Here is a 10,306-nt window from a genome sequence, read left to right as displayed (position 1 = left end):
AAACAAAAGTTACTCCCTGTTCTGACAAGAAAGGACCAGGTCCCAGGTACAACTTTCACCCTCCGAGGTCTGGGTTCTGGCTGAGAGGAGGCAGAGCTTAGTTTGTGGCTCCCTCAGGGCCAGGTCCCAGGACCCTGGTCATCGCTGAGGGAGCAGGCACCCAGGACCCAGCTGGCCCTCACGCTCCTCAGGCCGCCCGTATGGCAGGGATAGGTCCCGAAAATTGTGACCCAGACTGACAGCCGCTGCCCTTCGGTCACAGAGACAGGGATGGGGAGAGGTTCATCGCCTCCTCAAGGTCTGGGCCGGGCCGGTGGCCAGCCTTGGTGAGGGCTCTGGAGCCCTGCAGGCATAGACAACTCCTCGCCGGGTCCCTGGGCCCCTCAGCTCACTCACTGGGCTGAGGGTGGGCGAGCTGGAGGCCCCCAGAGAAAAGGCCAGGATCTTTCTCTTAACCTCACTCTCCACCTGACAACCACCACTTCTGCCACTAACAGTCGCTCATTGGCAGTTGGTTGCCTGGGGGATGGGCCCACTGCAGCGCCAATCAATGGCTGAGCAGACCACTAAAGAGTCTCATGGTGCAAGGTTACGGCAGCAGGCGCTGCCTGTAGCCTGCTACATTTTAAGCAAATTCTAAACAATACCAACCACAATATTAGGAAGAGTCTGTTAAACAAAGAATTGCTTTATTAATACAAACTATTAATACATGCCCACACCATAAAGTGCTAAGAAATTTAAATATCTAAGTCACAGCAAACAGGTGGCAACTCAACATCCAGAGTCGACAGAATGCTTGAGGGAGACTGCAACAGATCTAGAAAACAGGAATTTTTTATTCAGTATCTGCAAATCCACATGTCCATCAACACACACATTAGTTTCACTTTAATCATGAACTCGAACTCTTATTTTTCCCTTTGTCTCATGAATTACCCCCGCCCCACCTACATACATATACATACACCTTCTCACTTATTTCTTGGAATGTGGCTATGGTCCCAGAATTAACCTTCATTATGAAATAAATCATAGAAGTACCCCAAATTCTATCATTCTTAGAGACCCAAGTAACTGCCAACAATTATCACTAGTGTAATCTGGCAAATAATGTAAGGTATTCCATCAGATATAATAGAAAACATGCTGATAATGGCTTTCGACCACCAGTTTGAACCAAGACCTAAAACCTCCTGCTATTGTGTGGGTCTTATCCTACATGAGCTTTGGATTAACTTGGAACTCTCATTTCAAGCAAGTTTATTTTACATCAACTTTTAATATAAAAAGTTATACACTAAATTTCACCTTGTTTTGCTTGTATGTTGTAAGACTGTCCAGATTACAGAATGACTTAATTTTACTGGGCATTTGCAACTAAAAAACAGTACCAGTTGAAAATAGTTTTCATTATCCTGAAACCTTATCCCTTCAGTCTGAAGTATAGAAATTACTAGCCTTCTGCACAACCCTATCTTCACAGTAATGGAAGTGTTATGACACAGATTGTTTACAGCCCTTCTAGAAGGGCACTTGTTCACTTACTAGACTCCCACAGTGGAGGAGGCATCTTCAGAGGCGAAGGGGGGCCCACATGTAACAGCTGCTCAAGCTCCCTCTCCTTATCAAGGATCATGAGAGGCACTCCATTCAAGGGGAGGTGTGCGATCTGGTGCTCCTCAGGCAGGTCAAAACTCTCAAAATCTGTCACAGAAAGCACTTTGTCAGGGCAGCAGTTCTCAGGGTGGTGAGTGGCACCCTGCCAGTCTAAGACCCTTTCATGGGGCCCAGGAGTTCAAACTATTTTCATAATAATACTAATACATTTTCCCACTGTGCTGATATCTGCAATGGTGGTCCAAAAGCAACAGAGGATAAAACTTCTGTGCCTTAGCACAAATCAAGGCAGTGGCAATAAATTATATTTAGTATACTTCTCACTATCCTTCACTGATATTAAAAAAAATGCCTGTTTCACATATCACTTTTACCATATGCAATAAAAAGGTATTAATTTTATGAGCTCTCAACCCTTGAAAACATGTCTTTTTAGTATTCTGAATAAGTTGTGAAGTATGCCATTAAACAGTTTTATCATATACTGAAGTATCGTGGTGTTTTCCAAGAAAAACGATATGTGCAATTATTTGATTTGCAAGCTAAACCAGAGGTGTTACTTCTGGACACCGTTTACTATAAAGAACTAAAAGACAAACTTTGGTAACTCGGACTTGGATACGTGTTGCACATTTTCTCCAAGCAATGAAAGTCTACCAGTTCAAGAGAAGCAGTATTTGTTGCCAATGATAAAATCCACAGTTTCAAGGGGGAAAAAACCCTAAAATTTCAGAAAACTTATTTGCAATCATTAGCTTGACAGCTTCCCAGTACTGAATACTTTTCTGATGAGGTCAGTGGTGAGCATTAATGAGTGTGCTCTTGACATGCGTAAAGAAACATTTCAACTTGTGGATGACCTACATTTCCCAGCAAACCAGTATTTCTAAATGATCAATGGTGATAAATGCAGGATAAAAGATACATTCAAAGTGCAAAACAGACCAATGGATTTAAGTGTCAGAGAATAATACAATGATTACTGAAATGGTTTCAGATTCTACATTGCAACTATGCATACAGAAGCAGCCACAAGTTGAATTTTAGTGTAATAGCGAAGAAAACTATCTATACTTATCTGAAAAGACTTAAAATATTTCTTTTTTCCTAACCATGGCTGCAAAAGGCCAGATTTTCTTCATATACATCAACCAAAAACAGATTCAACAGACGGAATGCACAATCCCATGTGAATCTAGCTGTTTTATGTTAAGACAGATTAAGCAAATTTTCAAAAACATAAAACCACGCCACTCTTCTCATTAAATTTTGTTTTAAGTTATGTACATTAATGTAATGGGTTTATTGTATTTTAACAAATTAACACTTTTTAACTTCTCAATTTTAATTTAAAATATAGGATATATAAACAACATGCAAAAGTTCTTTGGGGTCTTCACTACTTTTTAAGAGTGTAAAAGTCCTAAAACAAATTTAAGAAACAGTATATGTGACTACTTAATTTAAACCACTGAATTGTAAAAAAAAAACAGACAGATCAAAGACCCCAGAGGAAATAAGTCTGCAACACACAGGGCTAATTACCTTTATCCAGAGAGTTCTTTACACACACAGATACAGAGTGTAAGAAAGTCACAAAAATCAAGAGAAAACAAAGATACAAACAGAAAATTTAAACCTATAAATGACCAATAGTCAAATATGCTCAGGCACACTCACATACCACAATTTTAAAGAATAAAATACCAATTATCTTTCTGATAATTTTAAAACATTTGCAGTTAGAAAACAAGGGGAAAGCGGCCATCCTCATCCACTGAAGGTGGTTTCAATAACTTATGCTATTTTGGAAGGTAGTTTAGCAATATCTCTTTCCCCCCAACACAGCTATTGTACATAGTCCTCTTTCCTGGCCAATATGCTTAAAGTGTGAAAGTGTTAGTCGCTCAGTCGTGTCCAACCTCATGGACTGTGGCTTACCAGGTTCCTCCGTTCATGCGGGAATTCTTCAGGCAAGAATACTGGAATGGGTTTCCATGCCTTTCTCCAGGGAATCTTCCCAACCCAGGGATTGAACCCAGGTTGCCCGCATTGCAGGCAGATACTTTACCATTTGAGTTATCTGGGAAGCCCTCAATATGCATAAATCTACCTCATTTTCCTGAATGGTAATAATGAGATGCACCACATTTTATCAAAACTTAATCACACAGCTTTGAGACCCAGTAATTCTTCTTGGCATTTACTCTCTAGGTATACTCACAAACTCTCAACAATAATTGCAGAATTGTTTTGTAATATATATATAAAAGCCAGAAACAGCCCAGATGTATACTAGTGGAATAATTAAATGCTCTTTGGATCAAAAAACAAAGAACCCAGCTCAGAAATCTCAAAGACCCCGTGTGATTTGACCAACCCCCTCACCAGTGTCCTCCCTCACCCTGCTTTTCAGTTTTCCAGAACCTCTCCAGTCCTTCTTTCTGCCTCAAGATCTTTTGTCTGTTACAGTGGGGATGCCCAGCCCTACCCCTTCTCCACCCAACTATCTCCTTACATCCTTCAAGCCTCCACTGGGTGTCACTTTCTGAGAAACACTTCCTGCTCCTCCAGGCTAGGTTTAGTCCCCACTAACAAGCCCTGTTTTTCTCCTTGGCTCACACTCCAAGTGAAAGGATTCATTCAGTGTCTGAATTTCCCTCCAAATCTTGGGCTTCCTCAGCATGAGGCCTGCCTTGTTAACCACTACATCCTAAGCCAATAGCGCCTGGCATACAGTCTACTCTCCTCAATGTGAGTACATTAAAGCTTGAAAAAAGCCGATTCTATAGTAGGAAATATTTCAGATACATGTACGAGGTTGAAGAAGTCAAAAAGCACATGTTCTCACTGGCTATGTGGATTTTTCAGGCTTGTTTTTTATTGTTCAACTTGACATCAAGTTCACTTTCTAAAAGTGGGCTTGCTATTGCTAGGAAGGCTGTCTGCTAACACTGAACAAGTAATCCCCCCCAGGTGGTTTTAGCTTTTGAGGACAAGAATTATGTTCTCCCATCTTTGCTCTGATTCTTCTTCTGACTTAAGATGATGCCTTAAAAATAAATCCACAAGTTAATTGCCCAAAGCACCCCAGATTCAGACAGCCTTGTTATAGTTTTAGATCACATGTCATATTCAGAGCCATATCAAGTTACAGTTGAATTGGATACTAAGAGAAACTAAAAGCTAAAGCATTTGGACAATACCAAAAGATTACCTAAAGGATCAAAGGGAAAGAATTTTTCTATTTCTGGATAGGTGTCATCTGAGGCAGGAACCGAACTTTTTGCCTTAACAGTCTTCTCAGTAATCTAAAAGAAACCCAAGAAAATATCCATTAGTAAGAGTGGAAGCCTTGTCAACTGATTATTACAAAAAATTGGAGAGATTCTTCAAGATATGGGATTACTTCACCACATTTTAAATTTGTCTTCCATTTCTAAGAAACCATAATCCCTCATTCTCAAAATCACACACAAATACAATTCAGCAATCAATTCTAGTATCATGGCTCAAAAGTTAAGGCTGAAATACAAGTATTATCACCTGTTAGCATAAATTATCAAAATGCAGAGCAGTCTGTTTTTAGTCGATAAGTCGTGTTCAACTCTTTTGCAACCCCATGGACTATGTAGCCCACCAAGTTTCTTTGTCCGTTAAGATTTCCCATGCAAAAATACTGGAGTGGGTTGCCAGTTCCTTGTCCAAGGCATCTTCTCCACCCAGAGATCGAATCTGAGTCTCCTGCATTGCGGGCAGATTCTTTACTACTGAGTCACCAGGGAAGCCCCAGAGTAGAGTTAATTCAGAGCTAATTGACTCAATCGCCCAACCTAACCTAATAGAAAAGAAAAAGGGCATAAATCACCCAGAAGAGAAACTAATCCTAGAAGCCATTTTTGGCTTTTGGAAATGTGATTTTCCATCTGGGTTACCTAAATTATTGGGTTAATATTAAAAATCAATTTGTGTTCCTCAAATACACACACTGAGTAAGAGACAGTCAAAGACAGTCAAGGACTTTAGAGGCCCACCGTGGATAATTCTCTAGTCTGGAACTGGTAGGCAGTCCGTGATGGTGGTGGGCCAAGATGGAAGCTTGTAGAGTCTTGATTTATTCTTACATAACATGTGCACGCCTAGAGGAAATTACTAGGACAAGGTTTCCCACATTTCAGTTCTGTCACGTTCATCATTTTTGCTATATCCTTGCAATACCTACACTTAGCATTTCTCTTACTCAACTCAGTTTTTTTTAAAAAAAAGACATCTTTATCCTAAAACCACACATAACAGTTTGACATCAAGTATACTAGTTATTTTTTTCCTAATACACACTCAAACAATTACTGAAATGCAGTGCTAATTCACATGCTAAAGTTATCTTTCACAGCCAAGTCCTCTCAGTCTGGGATGCACTGACCTACAGTTTGTAAACACATGTACAAAGGTCAACATGCTACCAAGTTATAATCTACAAAGCTACCGCTTGCTCTGAAAGGAGGGGAAGAGGATGGCAGCACCTGAGCTGTTATATTAGCATCATGACCTCTTGCAAAGTACCCTCCCTCACAGTACTCAGTAGTCTAAGACACTTGCTAAAGACAGGTGAGGCAAAAATATCAACAGCTGCTCCTGTGATCTCAAGGTATAGAGGAAGTCCATAAAGACTGTATGATGATTCTCTTCTGTTAATCTACTTTGTTAGTCTCTATTTCCTTCCATTCACAGAGGAGAAGGTCAGGTAAGATGCTAGAAATCATTTTAAGAGTCAAAGTGCTGAAGTCTTTAATTATAGCCAACACTTACCTTTTTGGTCGAGAAAGTTGTCTGTTTCTGTTTGAGCGGTCCATTTGTCTTAACTGATTTTTCTGTAGCTCTGTTGACAGTTCCCAAAGCCTTTCTGGCAGTTTTTGGTAAAGCTGGTGGAGCATCAAACATTTTGCCAACACGCGGTGTTGAAACCTGAGATCTCCCATCTAAAGCTTTCACTGCTAAAGAAAAAGTCATACTATAAGATCATTCCAGCAGTAAACACCCGTGCAACTTGAAAGCTGACTGCCTATAAACTTGGCCTAATTCTCACAGCCAAACTTAACCCCCATTTTTGACAGTGGCATGGTCCTATGTCTAACAGCACTTCAGTTCACTACCCTCTTAAATAATCTCTTTAAGATACTGAACATGAGGGCTTCTCTGGTTTCTCAGTAGTAAAGAATCTGCCCGCCAACGCAGGAGACAGGGGTGAGATCCCTGACCCAGGAACCCCGACATGCCACAAAGCAACTAAGTCCATGTGCCACAAATATTGAGCCTGTGCTCTGGAGCCACAACTACTGAGCCCATGTGTCTCAACTGCTGAAGTCAGCATCCCCTAGAACCCATGCTCTGCAACAATGCAAGCTACTGCAATGAGAAGCCTGGGCATCACAAATAGAAAAGTATCCCCCACTCATCGCACCTAGAGAAAAGGCCAGGCAGCAACAAAGACCCAGTACATCCAAAAATAAATAAATAATTTTTTTTTAAAAGATACTGAACATAAAGAGACCCATAAGTACTTGGCAGTAAGAGTATTGGGTAAACTCGACTCCAACTGGGCTTCCCAGGTGGCGCTCCTGGTAAAGAACCCGCCTGGCAATACAGGAGATTTAAGAGACTCCGGTTTAATCCCTGGATCATAAAGATCCCCTGGAGAAGGGCATGGCGACCCACGCCAGTATTCTTGCCTGGAGAAGTCCATGGACAGAAGAGCCTGCCCGGCTACACAGTCCACAGGGCCGCAAAAAGTCGGAGACGACTGAAGCGACTTAGCACGGACGACTCCAACTGCCCACAAAGTATATTTGGGCCTCCCCCAGCTCCAAGCACACCCACCACTGATTCACAATACCTGTGTACCTGAGAGCCGCCTGTATACTTACAAGGTGCAGACCCCAGCTTCAGCCCTTCCTTAGGAGCCACATGGATGCCTGGTTCTCCATTTTCCTTATCAACATAGATCAGAGTAGCCATTCTGGATCAACTAGAGGTGTGAAACACTCATTAAACCTTGGGAGTTAGGAAGATGAAAGAAGCTAAAGTGTAGCACTGACCCAACTTTCTACCCTGGGGACGTCTACGCAAAAACAGGAGCTAAGCAGAGGTAGAAGCCGGATCTTGAGCCAACAAGCATTTAATCCAGTTCTTAAATCTTGACGCCTGCGTCAGGGGCCTTAAGTTCCTGAAAAGCTGGCGGTCTGGGACTGGCACAGGCCCTGGTACTCATTGGAACCAAACTGACGTGGGTCGCACACGCAGCTCAAGACCGTGGCTCAAGCCAGGTGAGCGCGTCTGACGTTCCAGGAAAGTCCCAGCCCCCAAACCCCAGGCCCCGGCTCCCAGACACCCGGACCCCGGTTCCCAGGACCCAGAGCCCCCACACATAAAGCCTACTCCCGCTTCCTACGCCGCTGGACCGTGCCCGACTAACCACTCGGTACCGCTCGGTTCACCCACGTTCGGAGTAACAGCCAAACTCTCTCAAGACACGGCTCCAGCGGCCGCGCCAGACTCCGCGTTTAAACCACAACTTACGTCCCTATTGGTTCATCCATCCAGGAGGCGGGACAGGGGCGGGGCGGAGGCTCCGGAAGAACCAATGGGAGGAACGTACGCTCCCTGGGCTCCGCCCTGAAAGCTTTTCCCCGCAAGTTCGTCGTTTGTTCCCCGGGAGGAAAAAAAATCAAACCCGCTCACAACTTGGTCGTGGATGTCTATTAATGGTTGTTTTTAAATCTCCCCCCCAGAGAGATAGAGGAGAGTAAATACGGTCTTTAATTCCAAGAAAGTTATTATTAATGTTATAACAAGATACAGAGTTGGCTTTTGCAATTTTCTGTTTTTTTCCTGAGACACTTTGATGTGTCCAAAGTCAAAGTCATTTGACTTTGGACAATACAGTCCATGGAATTCTCCAGGCCAGGATAGCCTTTCCCTTCTCCAGGAGATATTCCCAAACCAGGGATCGAACCAAGGTGTCCCTCGTTTTGAATTGATTCCTTTATCTTGTTTGATATATTTCCATTTACCATAGAAGGGCTTCCCTTGAGGCTCAGCTGGTAAAGAATCCGCCTGCAATGCAAGAGACCTGGGTTCGGTCCCTGGGTTGGGAAATCCCCTGGAGGACGGAAAGGCTACCCACTTCAGTATTCTGACCTGGAGAATTCCATGGACTATAGGGTCGCAAAGAGTCAGACACGACTGAGCGACTTTCACTTTCACTTTACCATAGAAAGGGCTTCCCTTGTGGCTCCAGCTGGTAAAGAGTCCACCTGCAATGCGGGACACCTGGGTTCCATCCCTGGATTGGGAAGATCCCCTGGAGAAGAAAAAAGCTACCCACTCCAGTATTCTGGCCTGGAGAATTCCATGGACTATCCATGGGGTTGCAAAGAGTTGGACAGGACCGAGCCACTATCACTTCACTTCGCCATAGAAAGAAAAAGGTCATCAACTTTTTAAACCACAATTTCATTGTGCTTTAATTTCATTGCAGGTGGATTTACCAGCTGAGCCACAAGGGAAACCCTTCTATGGTAAATGGAAATATATTAAACAATATAAAGGAATCAATTCAAAAGACCAAGGATGATCTGTGTCATCTAAACTCTACTCCCAACAGGTCACCAAATACTTTTTAACTTAGCGGGTAAGTTGGGAGGGAGGAGTTAAGCCTACATTACTCTTTCACAAAAGCCTTAGCACTACCTGGCATAGATATGGTTCGAAATATATGCCAGTTCATTGTCCCTTCTTCCCTGGCATTTCAGGGCCAAAACATTGAATGACTCATTCATTCAATAAATATTTATTAAACGTTAGTCACTGTGCTAGACATCAAGAAGAAAAGAGGGGGAGAAAGTGTGTATGTTTTTACTCTTTCCATATCCTCTTTTATCCCTAGTTTACTAGTTCAGTTCAGTCACTGAGCCGTGTCCGACCCTTTGCGACCCCATGGACTGCAGTATGCCAGGTTTCCCTATCACCAACGCCCAGAGCTTGCTCAAACTCATGTCCATTGAGTCAGTGATGCCATCCAACCATCTGTCAAACACTTCTCCTCCTGCCTTCAACCTTTCCCAGCATCAGGATCTTTTTCAGTGAGTCAGTTCTTCGAATCAGGTGGCCAAATACTGGAGCTTCAGCTTCAGCATCAGTCTTTCCAATGAATATTCAGGACTGATTTCCTTTAGGATGGACTGGTTTGATCTCCTTGCTGTCCAAGGGACTCTCAAGAGTCTTCTCCAACACCACAGTTCAAAAGCATCAGTTCTTCAGCACTCAGCTTTGTTTATGGTCCAACTCTCACATCCATACATGACTACTGGAAAAACCATAGCTTTGACTAGACAGACCTTTGTAACCCTCCCATTATTTCCTCCCTATATCTCCTTCTAAGTGCCTCAGCTCTGAATTACATCATTAGCACACAAAAATATTCATATTGAAACCAAGTCTGCACAACACTGTCAAAAAATTTCAATCAAGTAAATTTGAAGATCTAATTGGTTTTATTAAATGACTCAAGAATCAGAAGGCCTCCCACTGAGCAATCAGAAGGGTGCTCCAAGGGGTTGTACAAACAGAAGTTTTTAGAGGAAAAACGGTGGGGCATGGGAGCTATTAGTAAAATTTAAAAAAAAGG

The 10,306-nt window shown here is 42.7% G+C and overlaps 1 protein-coding gene across 5 annotated transcripts; it reads right to left on the bottom strand.

Moving 5' to 3' along the window:
• Window positions 1-658: 658 nt before the first annotated feature.
• Window positions 659-8,185, bottom strand: PTTG1 (PTTG1 regulator of sister chromatid separation, securin). 5 transcript variants are annotated; one of them, XM_065936397.1, is made up of 6 exons: window positions 8,119-8,185; window positions 7,545-7,645; window positions 6,430-6,614; window positions 4,838-4,931; window positions 1,549-1,707; window positions 659-820 (listed from the first exon to the last, which is right to left on the bottom strand). In XM_065936397.1, the coding sequence occupies exons 2-6, from the start codon at window positions 7,633-7,635 to the stop codon at window positions 741-743; spliced, it is 609 nt and encodes a 202-aa protein (XP_065792469.1). In that variant the 5' UTR covers window positions 7,636-7,645; window positions 8,119-8,185; the 3' UTR covers window positions 659-740. The 5 variants fall into 5 exon arrangements, with proteins under 5 accessions (XP_065792469.1, XP_065792483.1, XP_065792475.1 ...); XM_065936411.1 differs by having other exon boundaries at window positions 6,430-6,611; XM_065936403.1 differs by having other exon boundaries at window positions 8,056-8,142.
• Window positions 8,186-10,306: the final 2,121 nt, after the last annotated feature.

Source organism: Muntiacus reevesi, chromosome 1, assembly GCF_963930625.1.
Source record: "Muntiacus reevesi chromosome 1, mMunRee1.1, whole genome shotgun sequence".
Classification (NCBI taxonomy): Eukaryota; Metazoa; Chordata; class Mammalia; order Artiodactyla; family Cervidae; genus Muntiacus; species Muntiacus reevesi.
Note: the sequence above shows the minus strand (reverse complement) of the source record. Positions and strands in the feature narration are given on the sequence as shown.